A 17262-nucleotide genomic window follows, 5' to 3' on the forward strand; every position below is an offset into this window, starting at 1 on the left:
TTTTGCTGGAGCGGGTCACACTTCCTCCTATCTCGGCCCTTCCTCCTCTTTCTCCTCCTCTCTTGCAGGCATAGCTGAGCCCCGGACCTACCCTAGGGCATCCCACCTGACCTTTGGCCCCCGGACATGTCTAGGCCACAGCCTGGTTCCCTGCTCCAGGAGGAGAGGGCAGACTAAGCACCAAGGATCCTGCCTCAGTGGGTCTCTGGACCCCTCACCAAGGGGTGTTAGGAAGGAAGTGTGGGTCTATTTCATGCCCATCTGAGCTTTCCTGGGATGCTTTTACTTATTTATTTTTTAAAGATTGTGTTTATTTATTTATTTGAGAGGGAGAGAGAAAGCATGAGCAGGAGAGGGGGGCAGAGGGAGAAACAGGCTCCCCACTGAGCAGAGAGCCCCGATGCTGGGGCTTGATCATGACCTAAGCTGAAGGCAGATGCTTAACCTACTGAGCCACCCAGGTGTGCCTCTGGGGTGCTTTTATTTTATTTTACTTTATTTTTAAAGATTTTATTTATTTATTTGACAGATCACAAGTAGGCAGAGAGGCAGGCAGAGAGAGGAAGAGAAGCAGGCTCCCCGCTGAGCAGAGAACCCAATGCGGGGCTCGATCCCAGGACTCTGGGACCACGACCCGAGCCGAAGCAGAGGCTTTAACCCATTGAGCCACCCAGGTGCCCCTGGGGTGCTTTTAAAAAGCAGCAAAGATACTCCTGTTCAGGAGCTCGCTGGTCTGAAGGACCTCAGTCCTGGTCGTCAGTCCTCTCTGATTCTTCCTGTCGCTCTTCACTCCCTCTCCTGTCTTCTCTCTGTTTCAGTTTCCTCCTCCAGGTTCCACGTCTCCCCTGTGTCCCCGATCTCTCTCTCCTTACAGTGTTTCAGAAGCGTGACCTGGAACCCCTGTGTGTATGCGCCTGTGTGTGTGTTGGGGCGGGCGGTAGAAGAGGGTAAGAGGAAAGACTCTAAGCCCCTACGGTCATGCAGGTTGGGAGGTGGGGAGGCAGAAGCAGGATGGGGCCTCAGAGGTTGTGGGGTTCAGATCCTCTGATATCCCACATGTGAGGCCGGAAACGGAACAACACTCCTTTCAAGCAGACATCAGTCCCTTGTCCTGGTCCTGGAGCCAGTTTGGAGCAAGAGGAACCACTGTAGTGGAAAGAAATAGCTTTGGTTTGTGTGTCAAGCTGGGCTCTGAAATGCTGCTTCCAGCAAGGGCTGTGTCCAGGTTGGGGGGGGGGACTTGGGGGATGGGGGACGTGACCAGCTGAGAGAGGGGAGAACAGGGCACAGAAGAGCCGCCTGCTAGGGGCTCAGGAGGAGTCTGGGGAGCTGAAAAGGCTCCAGAGGCTCATAAGTTTCGAACATACTGTGTAGCTTTGGCACACATTGTCAAGTTTGGTAAATCTGAGTATATTACATTAAGAATTTTTGCTTCATAAAGGAAACCCATTGTTGTTTGCAAAATGCAAGCCTCTGGGATTGTTGCTGTTGGCCTGGAGAGAAAGAGAGAGAGAGAGAGAGAGACCGAACTTCCTCCTCCTCTAGGTTCTTAAAGGAAGCTCTTCCTCCCCAAGGCCAGGGGTCGGGCAGGAAAGTGAGCTGGGCTTCCTTGACCGGGAACTTTTGGAAATGTGCTAATGTCTTTTTAAACATGAGACCTCATGCAGAGGGTGGGAAGTTGGGTGCCTGGGACCCCTAGTCTCCAAGTCAGTTTCCAGCTTGGACAGAATTCTGTATTACAGCTGGAAGCTGACCCTGGGCCCCCACGTGGGGCCTACAGCTGCCCAGCCCAAAGATTCCATAGCCTCTGGCCCAAAGATGGCTCTTGAGCCGCTGAAATATAGCTGGTTCCAACTGAAACGTGCTGTAAGTATAGAACATACTGGGTTTTGAATACTTAGTTCAAAAAGGAACATAAAATGTCTCATGAATACTAATGTACATTGATTACATATTAAAGTGATAAATTTGTTGTTACACTGAGCTGAATAAAACGAGATTAAAATGAATGTCACCTCCGTCTTTTGGCCTTTTAAAAATATGCCAACTAGAAAATTAAAAATTAGGGGCACCTGGGTGGCTCAGTGGGTTAAAGCCTCTGCCTTTGGCTCAGGTCATGATCCCAGGGTCCTGGGATCAGCCAAATTGGGCTCTCTGCTCAGCGGGGAGTCTGTTCCCCCTCCCCTGCCTGCCTCTCTGCTTACTTGTGATCTCTCTTTCTGTCAAATAAATAAATAAAATAAAATAAAAAACACTCTTTAGAAAATTAAAAATTAAAAACAAGGGTTGTATTACGTTTTTATTGGGCAGTGCTGGCCTCGAACAGAATGAATCCAACATAGAGGCATCTTACATGATTTACATGACTTATATGACTTAATAAAAACACTACGAGGAAAAAAAAAAAAAAAAGCCAAGAAGTCCCCGGGGTGGCTCTATGGCTGTGAGGTTGTGGGGGCAGGCCAGGCTTGCCCCCCTCACTGTGTGCTGCCGGGCTCACGGTGCCATCTAGTGGCCTGGTAGTGAGGAGGGGAATGACCAGAGGCGGGTTTCCTGCTCCCCCACACCCACTACATCCCCCTCCAATGGGAGAGGCTGGGAGGTGCCTCAGGTTGGGGCTCCCAGGCTGGTAAGCTCAGCCTAGCGAGCTGCTGGGTCTGCAGCCTGCAATGGTCGCCTCCCCATGCCCCCCACTCCCAACTAGGGTCTTCCACGGAGGCCCATGGGCCATACTCATCATCCAAAATGGATTTGGGCTGAAATCCGTTTCCCATAGACACAGAGCTTCAGACTTGTAACGTGAAGATTCGGGGACTCTGGGACCGGTTTCTGAAGAGCAGCCTTCAGAAGGAGATATGGGGCTCCTCCAGCTCCACCCCCACGAGGCCTGCCTGCCTGCGGGGATTTGAGCTGTGAGCCCCTGCAGCTAGACAGATGGACTGACCTTTCTGTTCCACTGCTGCCTGGCCTGGCTGCTGAAGAAAGTCACTTCCTTCCCTCCCCCAATTTCCTGGTGTGGCTGTGAGGTCCAGGGTGCCGCATGTGTACCCCCTGGCTCCCTCGCCCAGGGTCTGGCCCAATTACAGCTGGCTGGCCAAACCAGAGGAAGATGCAGACAGAAACCACATGCCCAGTGTGTCCACATGGACACTAATTCCTACCTCTGTCTGCCCTGGGCTCAGCTCACCCCACGCCAGGAACATCTGGGATCTGTGTGAGCACACGTGTGAGCCCACAGCCACCCCCCACCAACACACACACTGTAAGAAAAACTTGATGTGGGACATCTGGGTGGCTCAGTCAGTTGGGCGTCTGCCTTTGGCTCAGGTCATGATCTCAGGGTCCTGGGATCAAGCCCCACATCAGGCTCTCTGCTCGGCAGGAAGCCTGCTTCTCCCTCTCGCTCTGCCTGTCGCTCTGCCTACTTGTGATCTCTGTCAAATAAAGAAATAAATATAGAAAGTCTTTGGAAAGTGCTCTGAGGAGACAAATCTTTCCCCTTGAAAGGGCAATTATGAAGAACTTAATAGATACTAACTCTGTTTGCGTACTCCAAATTCTCTTAGGGTATGTTCGTGTACCTACATGCCTGTCTCCAGTTAGAATCGTAGGCACAGACCATTCCGCGATCTGCTCTGCTAACTCACGATTTTCACTCTATTAGAACACCAGAGTTTGCTTTGCCAAGCCTCAATGGTTGGACATTCGTATGATTACAAATCTCTTCCTGTGCCGTGCCTCTGGGGCTGCCTTTTTGCAAACAGGGTTTTCGGTTTTGGATGACTCCCTTGGAGTCTTTTTAGTGTGACTTTGCCCATTTTTTTTCTACCAGAAAAGGAACAGAGACGCAGGACAACTAGCAATCTATAAATATGCCCTTTTCTCCACACCTTTGGTGACATCAGTCTGACAGTTGTTACCTATTTTTGCTGGTGTGTCTCCTTCATTGCTAGACAGACAAGGTACTGCTCCCCGTGATGGAGGAAACGAGGATAAAGGAAGGGCCTGGAAGGCGCAGACTTCCTAAGAGCAGCCAAGAGACCTTGTGTATTGGAGCCCGTTGTGAGCTATGGGGCTGCTGCCAGTGTCTGTCATTCTTCTCTGGCCCCCTCTCCTTCGAGACTCTTCCAGTGGACAGCCGTTCTCACCCTTATAGATACAGGATTTCTCTCTTTAGGTATACCAGTTCTTCGTATCTTTTTTTTTTTTTAAGTTTATTTATTTGGGGCGCCTGAGTGACTCAGTCATTAAGCGTCTGCCTTCGGCTCAGATCATGATCCCGGAGTCCTGGGTTTGAGGCTCACATCTGGCTCGCTGCTCAGCAGGAAGCCTGCTTCTCCTATTCCCCCTGCTTCTGCTCCCTCTCTTGCTGTGTCTCTTTCTGTCAAATAAATAAGTAAAAATCTTTTAAAAAGACTTATTTATTTATTAGAGAGAGAGAGAACATGAGCTGGGGAAGGGGCAGAGAGAGAGGGAGGGAGAGAATCTCTAGCAGATTCAAGGTGTTCTGGCCCAGGAGACGCTAATGCATCAGGGAGAGGCAGGGAGAACCTGTTAGGTCAGCACATACACATATGCACACACAAATACTCACATGTCCACATGTCTGTATAAGCAGTCACATAATGTGTGGATGTCAGAAAATGTTTATGACAAACAAACAACAACAAAAACAAGAAAAAAACCCTTTGAGGGATGCCTGGGTGGCTCAGTTGGTTAAGCATCTGCCTTCGGCTCAGGTCATGATCCCAGGGTCCTGGGATCTAGCCCCATGTCGGGATCCTTGTTCAGCAGGGAGTGTTTCTCTGTCTCCCTCTGTCCTTCCCCCTACTTGTGCACATGTGCTCTCTTTCTCTCTCTGTCTCTCATTCACCCTCAAATAAATAAAGTCTTTAAAAAAAAAAAAAACCCTCTTTAAATACTAGACAAACACCTAACAGCATGGAAACACACACACGTGTGCTCTTAAACATTTAGTCCTGATGAGACAGTACTAATGTGTTGTGGACTTGAGTTTATAAAACACCTTCCCAGGCATTCTATCTTTATAACAACCTTGTGAATAGAATATGTCTTAATAGCTTCCACTCAGTGAGTACTCACAGGGCCAGGCACTATGCTAAGTGCTTGAAATACATTCTCTCATGTAGTCTTCACAACAGCCTATGATGTAAGTGCTTATTTTAGTCCGTTATACAGAGCGGAACACCAAGGCTCAAAGCCCTTAAGTCATTTGCCCTAGGCCACTCAGCTGGAAAGTGCAGAGACTAAAGTACTTTCACATCCCTCCCTGCGACCTCACCCATCTGCTGCACGTGTGCGATTCCACCTGCAGGGGGGCGCCCTCACCATGCCTGAGCTCAGCGTGCTCGCGAGCCAGAACACTCACCTCTTTCTGTCCTGGAACTTAAGAAAGCAGGACTTGCTGGTCATTTTACTATGTTTCCAAGGCATGAAAACCTGGAGCTGAAGCGAGGTAGAAGCACTGTCCAAACTGGTCATAAGATTATAAAAATATACAAACAGTAATACCTTCTGTTATGGAACACCTTCTCCTTGCCAGAAACCGTACATTCTGAATGAATGTTAATCCTGTGTCAGCGGTGAGGGACTAGAGGTCTAGAGAGGCTGAGTGATGCCATGGGTTGCACACGGAGTGAGGGGCTGGGTGGAAGTTGGACCCCAGGATGGTCTGGCTCTTTCCTTTCCACTATCAGACTGTGCCACTGCCTCCCCACAGATGGAAGGCTCAGTGGGAAGGCCTGGGGCCAGATTCCCACATTCTGTTTCTGGTTGAACCCTGTGATTCCTCTGCCCAGAATCAGAACCTTCCTGGGGATCTGTGCTGCAGACGGCTGCCCTGTGGAATTGGGAACCCTAACACCTATGGGCTGGGGACAGGAGGACAGGACGTCAAGTTTGCCAGCCAGTGTCTTGCTTGCAGAAAGCAATTATATCTTTAATTATGGCCTCACTATGACTGTTTGGAGGACTCCTTGCTCATCTGTGGGTCTATATGCATCTCTCCAGCTTCTGTGATGTTCCCCATTCTGAGCTGGGTCCCTTTTCTCACCCTAGCTGGCAAGTGTCCTGCTCTCCAAGGAGACCAGAGAGCCCTCAGGCCTCCCCTGACATCTGGGTTCTCAGCGTGGCCAGCAGCCACCTGTAGATCAGCTCATCAGCATGAGTGAGGCCAGAGATCAGCTCGGGAGTGCTCAGTGCAAATGCTCTCCAGACCTCTCAGGGAGGGCTGGTTGTGCCTCCCACTTTCTCAGCAGAATTGGCCTGAAGCCCTCATCTCATTCCCTTAACCTCTTCCCCATAATCTTTCCTGATTCTGTGTCTGCCCCTTCATCATAGAGGCCCTGGCTGCACTGGACCCTTTTTCCCTGGGAGCTCCAGGCACCCAGGATCAGGGTACAGGCAGGACTTACTGGCCTCCTATCCCTGGTCTGCCCTAGGCTTCCTTTCCCAGAGACTGGCCCAGACTCCACGTCCCCTAAGACAGCAGCTCAGTGGGGTGTCCCATCCAGAGATGAGACAGACTGTATCCATAGTCTCTTGGAGCCACTCCCCCTCTTCAAATAATGTCCTCTCTCCCACAGTGCTCCTCACGGTGTCCAGACACACCTGGGGTCTTGCCATGGATCAATGTCCCAGGTACATACCTACCTGTGGGCATCAGGCCCTGGGCCTGACATTCCAGAGTGAGCTCCCGACCTCAGGCCTTCCTGCCACCTCGGGCCATAGGGCCCAGGGGACACCTGATAGCAGACAGAGATGTTAGCTTTTCCGTTTTTATTTGGTTCCTTCCGTTGCTTCTCTTACATCACGGATCAGGGGACCGCCGCAGGAAGGGATGTGGATGCCACATTGTCACCAGACTATACCGGGTGTCACCCACACTCCCCACATACAAGTCCCCCTGTCCGAAAGCTCCCTTTCGCCTAAAACAAAACAAAACAAAACAAAGCAAAACAAAACAAAAACAAAACCAGCAAGAGAACATAGGGCTCAGAGGCACAGGAATGCGAAGTTCACTTTCCAAGAAGAGGTCTTCAAGTCCAAACAGAAGAAAGAGCCCAGCAGGGTCCTGCTCCTTTCCCAGAGCCACCATCCCCTGCTGGGATCAGGGCGGTGAAGAGGGGTGCTGGGAAGTGCAGCCCTGGTCTCTGGTTCCCTCCCAACTGGCAAGGCTGCCTCCCCTCTCTCTCTCAGGCCTCAGCCCTTCAGTTTTTCTCGGTCCAGGACGTTTTCAGCAATCTTCCCTCCTGTAGCCATCCGGCCGTTGGCGGTTCCCTGGCCGGCCCGCCTCCAGGCGCACCGGGTCTCTGCGGGGCCGGTCAGCAGTGCTGGAAGCCCAGCCCGGGGCCCGCACGCAGGTGCCCCCGCGGCCAGGTGAAGGGAGCCCCGGGACCTCGGCGCCAGCTTCCCGTGGACGCCTGAGCGGAGACCTGAGCCTCGGCCCCCGCCCGGGGCCGTCCAGGGGACATGTGCGGGGAGCACGAGGCGCAGCGCGGCTCGAAGGGGCCCGCGGACGGCGGGGCGGGCGGCGGCGGCGGGCTAGAGCCCGCATCCCCGCTGCCCCCGGCGCGCGCGGCCTGGCCGTGGCACTCCAGATGCCCGCAGGGCCAGCGGGGCGCGGGGCTGGCGCGCAGGACCAGGGAGAGCGCCGCGATGCGGTGGATGGCCCTGCGCAGGGTGGCGATCTTGGAGAGCCTCTTGCCGCCCAGGTCGTGGCGCAGCGCCCTGCGGAGCGCGTTGAAGGCCTCGTTGTAGTCCAGGATGCGTTTGCGCTCCCGCACGTTGGCCGCCATGCGCCGAGCCTTGGAGCGCACGGGCCGGGTGCGCGTCCTGGCACCCGCCATCTCCTCCTCTGCCTCGCAGTTCTCCCTCAGCACCCCAAAACCCCTCCCGGCCTCCAGGCAGGAGCCCCCCAAGTCCTCAGAGGAGCCCTCGGCCCCCTTGAGGCCTCTGAGGCCTGGCCCTGGCCCGCCTCGGTGCATGACCTTCCCCAGGCCTTGTTGCCCCGGCTCTGGCTCACGGGGCTGACAGTTCACCTTCTGAGCGTTGACTCCCGCAGGCTGGACACTCCCCAGAGGGGCCCTCTCTAGTTGGGCTTTATGGCACCACGTGGCTCTCCACCCTTCCCATCCATCCATCTCCCTCCTCCTGCTTTATTACCTGCCTCCAGGTAGGCTGGAGAGGGAGGAACCGGGAGGAAGGAAACAACCAAGGAAGGAAGCATGCAGATTCTTGTACAAGGGGACCAGAGGGGCAGCCCGGCCACGCCCAGGGCAGTGCTCCAGCCGCCAGGGAGAACTGGCTCTGCCTCACTCCAGGGCCTCTGTCTGGCGACCAGGTTGAATGTTGTACCTTGCAGACCCTAAATACAGTGCCAAATTTGGCCTCTGGGCGGGAGTGCTGATAGGGGCACAGGAACATCATGGGGGGGGGGGGCTAGTTGAGTTCATTTCAAGAACCTTGAAGTTCTTATCAAGACCTGTGGACAACACAGACACGTATAAGGGACCCATAAGGAGGAGACATATCTAATACAGCAGGGCCCCGCAGGCAATGGGGACTTGGAGCTTCTTGCTTTCTCAGCTACCAGAGTGAGGCTGGCTGGGGTTCTGGGTTTGGGTTTTGATTGGGCCTTACTCTTCCTCTACCTCTCTCTGGCTCCCACTTCTTTTTTTTTTTTTTTTTTTTTTTTTTTTTTTGTTAAAGATTTTATTTATTCGACAGAGAGAGATCACAAGTAGGCAGAGAGGCAGGCAGAGAGAGAGGAGGAAGCAGGCTCCTCGCTGAGCAGAGAGCCCTATGTGGGGCTCGATCCCAGGACCCTGGGATCATGACCTGAGCCGAAAGCAGAGGCTTTAACCCACTGTGGCTCCCACTTCTGAAGGCAGAGCTGGACTGAATCAGCAGAGGTGTGATGGAGATGGTCTTGTGGTCCTCCAGCTCCCTTTGTGGTACCCGTTGGGGCATCTCTTGGTATTCAGGGCCCTTGGGCCCCTCTGTCTCAGGACACAGCACTGCCAAGTTATGAACTCAGTGAGCCCATCCCACCCACACATTCCTGGGGATTTCAATTTTAAATAGAGTCTCAGAAAAAGAATAGTACTTAATCCTAGAGAAAAACCCTCAATACAAGTTCAGGCATCCACAAGAGAGTTATTTGGAGCACCAAGGTCAATCTCATTCCCAGCCACCATCCAAATGCCTCCAAAATGCAAAGGTTTGCTGTGGCATCAGCTGGGATGGGTATAGGGTTCACATCCATCTCACCAGAGAGCGTGCCAACAACCCCATTATTTCAAACTATTCATTGCTCCACTGAGGAAGAGAACAGGCACCAGAAAACACATTATGTATGTATCTGTGTGATTATTTGATTTATTGTCAGTCTTGCTCACTACAAGGGGGCTCTATTCCCCAAATCTGCAATATCTGTGAAAATCAAGTGAATGAAGGCAGAGAGATGTTTTCTCCTCTCTACTCAATCTGTTTCCCATCACCCCACAACACACACACATGCACACATAAGCAAACGAAGAGGCATGCCTCCAGCAGGATTCTACACAAACCAGAGGCCACAGATGGCTGAGCACCCATGTCCACGCATCCAGCTCAAGGAACAGAATGTCAGTCTCACTGGGTCTCAGGGCAAGAGACAGAATCGGGTCAAAACCCAGAGAATCCTTTTTCTGAGTGTTACTCTATGGCCACCTCTGCTCCCAACCCTATCCAGGTCCCTTAGCCCTTCCAACCCAGTCTAGAGAATTGAGTCACTGTTCTGCTCATGGCTTTGCCCAGCCCTTCAGAAAAGCCTGGCCCCAAGGACCAAGGGTGGGCAGGTCAAGAGGTAGCAGGTAGGGGCGCCTGGGTGGCTCAGTGGGTTAAGCCGCTGCCTTCGGCTCAGGTCATGATCTCAGGGTCCTGGGATCAAGGCCTGAATGGGGCTCTCTGCTCAGCAGGGAGCCTGCTTCCCTCTCTTTCTCTCTCTGCCTGCCTCTCCATCTACTTGTGATCTCTGTCTGTCAAATAAATAAATAAAATCTTAAAAAAAAAAAAAAAAAAAAGAGGTAGCAGGTAGACAATTTGATCCCAGAAGGACCCCGTGGGAGAAGTGATTTGGTGGATGGAAACCCATTCCTACCTTACCCCTCCCACCCCAGCCATTCTGCCCTTCTGAAACTTCCCTTAGCCAGTGTCCCTTTCTGAAATTTCTCCCATCCAGGGCACAGTTGGGTGTATGAGTGCTTCCAGTGAATTCCACTGGACAGGGAGGCAGGAGACCAGGTTCCAATTCTGCTACCAACTTGCTACATGACTTTGTACCAGTCATATCTTCTTCTCTGTACTTCAATTTCTTTTTCTTTGCAAAGAAGACATCCTCTCTACAAAAGAACGTAGGCAGGACCACTACGTAATTTGCAGGGCTTGGCATAAAAGGAAAATGTGGGGTCGCTTGTTCAAATTAATCGAGAATTTGAAGATGGTGACAAAAGAGCATTAAACTGAGCTTGGGACCCTTCTAAGCAGGGTGGTGTGCATAGGTCCCATGCCCATGAAGGTGGCCTTGAGTGTAGGACACAGTAGTGTAGTGATAATGAGCACAAACTTTGAATCTAAACTCATCTGATAGTTGTTTCTCTCATAAAGACCTCGGAAGAGGCTCTGAACCTCAGTCCTCTACCTGCAAAATAGGATACCAGCCTCAGAGGTCTCAGTGAAATGGATCCCAGTAAAGAGTGGTCCTCAAGAAATACTGCAGCTGCTTATCTTCAGGGTAACCTCTGTCCCAGTGTAATCATTAACAGGTTTCCCCTCCCCTATGGTGTCTCCAGGGAGCCCATAACCCTCTCTCACCCCATCAGAGCACCCCCCCCCACCGCCTCATCTTCACAGGATAGACATGACCTATCCAAGGAATCCTTCCCTTCCCACCAATCCCCAGGGCAGCCTCACAGAGGAGAGGGCAGGAGCTGAAGGGAGTGTCACTAGGGTGATTCACAAGGTTTAAGTGTTTGCAGCATCTTTCCTTCCTCCTAGTGAGAACTCACAGTCCACCAGGAGCAGGATGTTGCTTAGTCCTAATTAGTAATAACAGCAATCATCATCTTAATAATATTGGTGCTGACTTGTATGGAGTGCTTACTTAGGCCAGGCATGGTACTAAGGGCTGTTTATTTATTTTTACTGAGTACTTTTTAAACCTATATTATCTTAGCCCCACAACAATCCTATATGGAGGGGCCTGTTATTATAGTACCCATTCTACAGACTGTGATCCAGAGAGAACCTAAGTAGCTTGCCCCAAATCAGAGAGCTGAGCTGTGGTGAGCCAGGATTTCAAATTAGGCAGTGTGGCTCCTACTCAAAGATCAAGCTCTTAACCCATCTGGGCTGGACCTGCGTTCTCAATTCAGTCTCCCTACCCCCACCAACCACCTGCTGTTTTAGAGGCCTGACACCTCCTTCCTTGAAACAAAAGCCATTAAGAAATTCAAATAGTTTCAACCAAGTTTAAAAAAAAAAAAAAGGAAGGAAGGAAGGAAGGAAGGAAGAAAGAAAGAAAGAAAGAAAGAGCGAGCTTGACTGATAGAGGCATTGGGGGAGGGAGGGAGAGATCCTCCTCCTCAAGGGTCCCCCCCAGTGAAGAAAGACAAGTTGAAAAGAATAGAGACCATAGGCTGGAAGCCAGGAGAAGTCCAGAGGAGCCCAACTGCCCGCCTCCCAGAATGAGATTTATTGCCTGGGGTTTCCTTGGCTAATCTTGTTTCCCACACTGGCTGAACTGATGGCCATGGGGGCCCCAGGGAGAGCACAAGAGAGCAGGAGACAGACCAGTGGCCCCCTGCTTACCTCCTGCAGGTGAGCAAGGGCCCAGTAGGCCAGGAGTCAAGAACAGCCTGGAGCTGCCTACCCACATGGGGAGGGAAGGCTCTAGGCCAGAATTCTGGATGGAGATCTGGGGTCCCCCTTCCCCGCGGGCTCCCCCTCTTTATTTTTATTTTTAGTTATTTTTACTATTTTAAGATTTTATTTATGTATTTGAAAGAGAGAGAGAGCGCGAGAGTGGGGGTGGGGGAGGAGCAGGGGGAGACGCAGGACCGCCCACCGCCCTCTGAGGAGGGAGGGCAGAGGTAGGGTTCGATGCTGAGGTGGGGTTCCATCCGAGGACTTTGAGATTATGACCTGAGTCTAAGACAGTCACATAACCAACTGAGCCACCCAGGCTCCCCTTTATTTTTATTTTGTTTAAAATCAGTTAACATCCAGTGTATTATTGGTTTCAGAGGTAGAGTTCGATGACTCATCAATTGCATACAACACCCAGTGCTCAGTCCATCTAGTGCCCCCCCTTAATGCCCATGACCCATTTACCCCATCTCCCTGGCCACCTCCTTTCCAGCAATGCTTAGTTTCCTAGAGTTAAGAGTGTCATATAGTTTGTCTTCCCCTCTGATTTCGTCTTATTTTCTTTTTCCCTCCCTTCCCCTATGTACATCTCTTTTGTTTCTTAAATTCCACATACAGGGCGCATGGGTGGCTCAGTCAGTTAAGCAACTGCCTTCAGCTCTGGTCATGATCCCAGGGTCCTGGGATGGAGTCCTGCATCCCACTCCTTGCTCACCGGGGAGTCTGCTTCTCCCTCTGCCTGCCATTCCCCCAGCTTGTGCTCGCTCGCTTTCTCTGACAAACAAAAAAAATAATAATAATAGTACATAAAATCTTTTTCTTAAAGATTTTATTTATTTATTTGACAGACAGAGATCACAAGTAGGCAGAGAGGCAGGCAGAGAGAGAGGGGGACCTCGGGGTGCTGCATCGAGCCCTGCATCGGGCTCTCTGCTCAGCAGGGAGCCTGCTTCCCGCTCCCTCTCTGCCTGCCTCTCTGCCAACTTGTGATCTCTCTCTCTGTCAAATAAATAAAATCTTTTTTAAAAAATGAAATCTTACCATTTACAACGACGTGGATAGAACTAGTGGGCCCGCTTCTTGATTCCATCTCAGAATTTAGCAGATCAGATTGTGCTTTTATATTCATGCTGGGTCCACATCTAGGTCCCCTCTGTATTCCCAGTCCTAGCACAGTGCCTGGTATACAGCGGGTACAAGGAAATTTTTTCTGAGCATCGAAAAATGGTACAATCCCTGAGATTTAAAAAAAATTCATGAAACTATGGAAACACCACACTGGTCTGATCAAACAAGCTCTGTATTCAAATCCAGTAAACATTTATTGAACATCTATAAATACCAGACCCAGCGGTATAGGCTTTCCCTTGTGTTGACAACCACAAACGTGTATTAACTTAAGTCTACAGAAGCTTGGGATTAAAACAGAAGGAAATAAACTGCAGGCACATAGATATGCTTTAATATTCCCCACCCACCCCATTCCCTGGGCAGGGGTTGATCGTTGTCAAAGCTGTGGTCCTCTGGGTGCCTGGCTGGCTCCGTTGGTGGTGCAGGTGACTCTTGATTTGCGGGGGTTGTAAGTTCAAGCCCCATGTTGGGTGTGGAGATCACTTAAAAATAAAATCAAGGAAGAAAGGGAGGAAGAAAGGGAGGGCGGGGTTTCATAATGTGTTGTAGAGTATCTGAGAGCTCATCCCAGATCTATGGAACTCAAAATTCTGTCTTAACAGCAACGTGGTTGGAATGCTCAGAAGGATGTATTTGTTCCTCCAGCGTCTAGTTCAGTGGCTATTACATTTTAGCTTGCATCAGAACGACTGCTGCGCGTTTGCTCCATGTGCCTCGCATACCACAATGTAAGGTTTATTCAAGGATAATTTTGATTACAAGCAATTTTCCTCTTGCACATTAACTTTAAGAAATCCCTGCCCATGTGTTGGAGGGAAAATTTATGCCAAGAGACAACTATGGGTCTCAAAAGGAACAAAATAGCCATAGAAAATCAGCAAGGAAAAAAACAAATGAGATTGAACCACCGACTTCTCTTTTGGTCCCCTAACATGAACCCTCAAACCGACCTTAAAACGAGTTTAGGACTTTGGTGAGTGCTGTGAAGTGTGTAAACCTGGCGATTCACAAACCTGTACCCCTGGGGATAAAAATATATTATATGTTTATAAAAAATAAAAATAAAAAACAAGGTTAGGAAAAGCCAAGAAAATGCCCAAGCAGCCCCAGTTCCCAGGCCTGGGAAGGGTCCCACCCTTCCAATCCCCTCCTCCCCCACCCCCCAAACAGCTCTGGCTCTTCTTTCCCGCCTTTCACACATTTCCAGGCCAGCTTCCCCCGACCCCTCCGCGCCCCTCCCCGCACGGATCAGGAGATGGCCCACGGCTCCAAATTCATAATTCTGAGCCACACTCTCCTGACAAATGACCGGGGCCGCCCGAAAGAGGCGCCTCCGAGCCCCCGCCCCCGGCCCGCTGCCCACGAATCCCGGGGAGCCGCGCGGACCGGGTGGGCTCGCGGGGCGCCGTCCCCGGGGCGCGCGGCTCCGCGGGGGGCTCGGGCGCGGGGAGCGCGGCGGGGCGGCCGGACATCAAAGGCGGGCAGCGGGGCAGGCATTTCCGCGGCACCTGCGGCGGCGGCCCGGCCCCCCCGGCCCCGCGACTGGAATCCGCCCCCGCCCGGGAGCACGGCTCCGCCCCGCCCCGCCGCGGCCGGGCAGCGCAGGGAGGAGGGGCCGCGGCCGTGATTTAGGGCCGGGCGGTTCCGCTGGCGGCCGCCAAGGTGCCTATTACCTCTCGGCTGGGCCTGGGTCGCAGGAATTCCTGCTCTCCCTCTGGAAGTTCCGGCGTCGCTCGCCCCAGGGAGGGCCCAGGTTCCCCCAGAGAGAGAGCCCGGAACGGGGGTACGACTTTCCGCAGAAACGGAGTCCGCGGGGGGGCCGAGAACCCGATCGCGCCGCAGAGCCGACCCGAGCAGGCCTGCAGCCTTCCTTCGCCTTCGGCGGTTCGGTTCCGAGAGAGTGTAGGGGTCGTTTGGAATCTGGCGAATGTGCGCTCCGTTTCGGGCGCTGCCCATTCCTTCATTCCTTCATTCATTCCTTCCGTGAAAGTGTACGGACTGCTTTCTAGTTACTGGTGCAGATAAATGAAGAAAACAAAAGCTTGTCCTCACATTCTGTGTGACTCACGTAGGAGTCACATTCTAGTGCGGAAAGCAAATAATCAGGAAAATAAATCACTTATGGAGGAAATAAGTACTCTTAGATGTATTTTAGGAGGCAATAAATGTTGGGGGAGGAGGAACAAAGCAAACAAAACGTCAGAAAAGACAGAAGAGCGGAGAGTGTGTGCAGGTTCAGGGGTTGGGGGAGGTGGGATGAGGGAAAGCTCACCTGAGAAAGTGACATCTGAGTAAAGAGTCATCTGAGTAAAGAGATCTGAATGAGAGAAGGCGCTGTGGCTATCTTGAGGAAGAGCCTTCGGGCAGAGGGAACAGCATGTTCAAAGGTCCTGAGGCAGGAGAGTATGAGCAAGCTTCAGGAGCATATGGACAAGCAAGGTGCCCAGTGAGGGTAAGGGAGTAACAAGGGAGCTTGGGTTGGTGACATGGGCACGTAGGCTACTGCAGTATTTTCAAGTTGTACGGGGGCAAGAGACGGGAAGCCATTAAACATTGATTTCCTCGGTCTTTAAAAACAAAACAGGGTACTTGGCTGGCTCTGTCGGGGAGCTTGTGACAACTGATATCGAGGTTGTTAGTTCAAGCTCCATGCTGGGTGTAGAGATTACTTTTTAAAAATCTTAAAAAAAAAAAAAAAAAGATTTTATTTATTTATTTATTTGACAGAGAGAGTGAGAAAGCACAAGCAGGAGGAACAGTAGAGAGCAGCAGAGAGGGAGAAGCAGGTTGTGTTGGTGTCCTCCCTCCCCTGCCAGTGCTCTTGGGGGCATGTCCTCTTCTCCTCACCCCACCTCTTCTGGGGACCTTGGCTCATCGATTGCTGCTCCCTTGGCCTCATAGCTTTCCCTCTCCCACTGACTCCTTCCTTGGAAATACAAACATGCTCAGGCTGCTTTCTCCAAACTAGACTTTCCCTACAATCCGCAATGACTATCTTCTTCCTTTCATCTCCTGCCATCAATTCTCACCCCTTCACCCCTCATAAAGCGAGTATGGCTCTCGCCACCCCCAACCCCCAGTTTCCTGAACCCCTCTTCTTATTCATTCATCTCCCAATGAGAGAGATCTCAGCCCCTGGATCTCAGCAAGCCTTTTCTGGTTAATTGAGTTACACATTTATTGAGCACCTATTTGCCAGGTCTTGGATTAGGTACTGAAGTTACAGTGATGAACAAAATGGACAGGGTTCCCCATCCTCCTGGAGCTTACCACCTAGCGCAGAATACTATCTCATAAACAAATTATTTCAATGGCATCAAACAAAAGAACTCAGGGGTTTAGAAGTGATGTAGAGGATAGAGTATGGGTTTCTCTGAGGGGTTAGGAAAGGTTTTACAAGGGACATGATGCCTGAACTAGATTTCAAAGGATGAATAGGAATTTGCCAAGGAGACAAGGTCTGGAAAGGCATTGAAGACTGAGGGAACAACATGTGGGAGGGCCTGGAAGTTTAAGCCATGTAGTACAATGAGGACAATGCAGTAAATTCGCTTTGCCAAGCTATGATATGAAAGACCAGGGAGGGGCACCTGGGTGGCTCAGTTGGTTAAGCAGCTGCCTTCGGGTTAGGTCATGAATCCAGGGTCCTGGGATCGAGCCCTGCATCAGGCTCCCTGCTCAGCGGAGAGCCTGCTCCTCTCTCTCCTGCCTGCCACTCTGCTTACTTGTGCACATGCGCTCTCTCTCTCTCTCTGTTAAATAATAAATAAAATCTTTAAAAAAAAAAAAAAAAAAAACCAGGGAGTGGGACATGACTGGGGATTACTAGGCATCACGCTAAAAGTCTTGGCTTTTGTCACTGTAGGTCCCTGGGTACCACAAAAGGATATTAATGTGAGGAGTGACACAGTCATATATGGCACATGGATTGTAGCTGGAGGTCCTTGGAGCAGCATGGAGACTGGATCTAAGGCAAACTCCAGTTAGGCTACTGGAAGAGTCCAGGTGACAGGGGAGGGTTTCTGAGCCATTCAGGTTGGTGGGGGGCAGCACTGGAGTCAATGCCTGTTTGGAAAGTGGCTTTGGTACACGGGGGTGACCAACTGGATGTGGCAAATGATGAAAAGGAAAGTGCTATCCTCTCCCCATCCTCCTTCGAGAACCAGAAGCCAGGGATCTCTGAGCAGCCCCTAGTGATGGGCC

The 17262-nt window shown here is 51.4% G+C and overlaps 1 protein-coding gene and 1 long non-coding RNA gene across 2 annotated transcripts; both read right to left on the bottom strand.

Moving 5' to 3' along the window:
* Window positions 1-7343: 7343 nt before the first annotated feature.
* On the bottom strand, window positions 7344-8006 carry BHLHA9 (basic helix-loop-helix family member a9). Its single transcript, XM_059147417.1, has one exon. It carries the CDS (start codon window positions 8004-8006, stop codon window positions 7344-7346), a length of 663 nt encoding a protein of 220 aa, XP_059003400.1.
* A 5221-nt stretch (window positions 8007-13227) lies between these two features.
* LOC131816070 (uncharacterized) lies at window positions 13228-15137 on the bottom strand. The gene is made up of 2 exons (XR_009347938.1): window positions 14733-15137; window positions 13228-13541 (listed from the first exon to the last, which is right to left on the bottom strand). It is a non-coding gene; the product is annotated as an uncharacterized LOC131816070 (long non-coding RNA).
* Between the last annotated feature and the right edge of the window lie 2125 nt (window positions 15138-17262).

The sequence above is a fragment of the Mustela lutreola genome, chromosome 15 (assembly GCF_030435805.1).
Source record: "Mustela lutreola isolate mMusLut2 chromosome 15, mMusLut2.pri, whole genome shotgun sequence".
NCBI lineage: Eukaryota > Metazoa > Chordata > Mammalia > Carnivora > Mustelidae > Mustela > Mustela lutreola.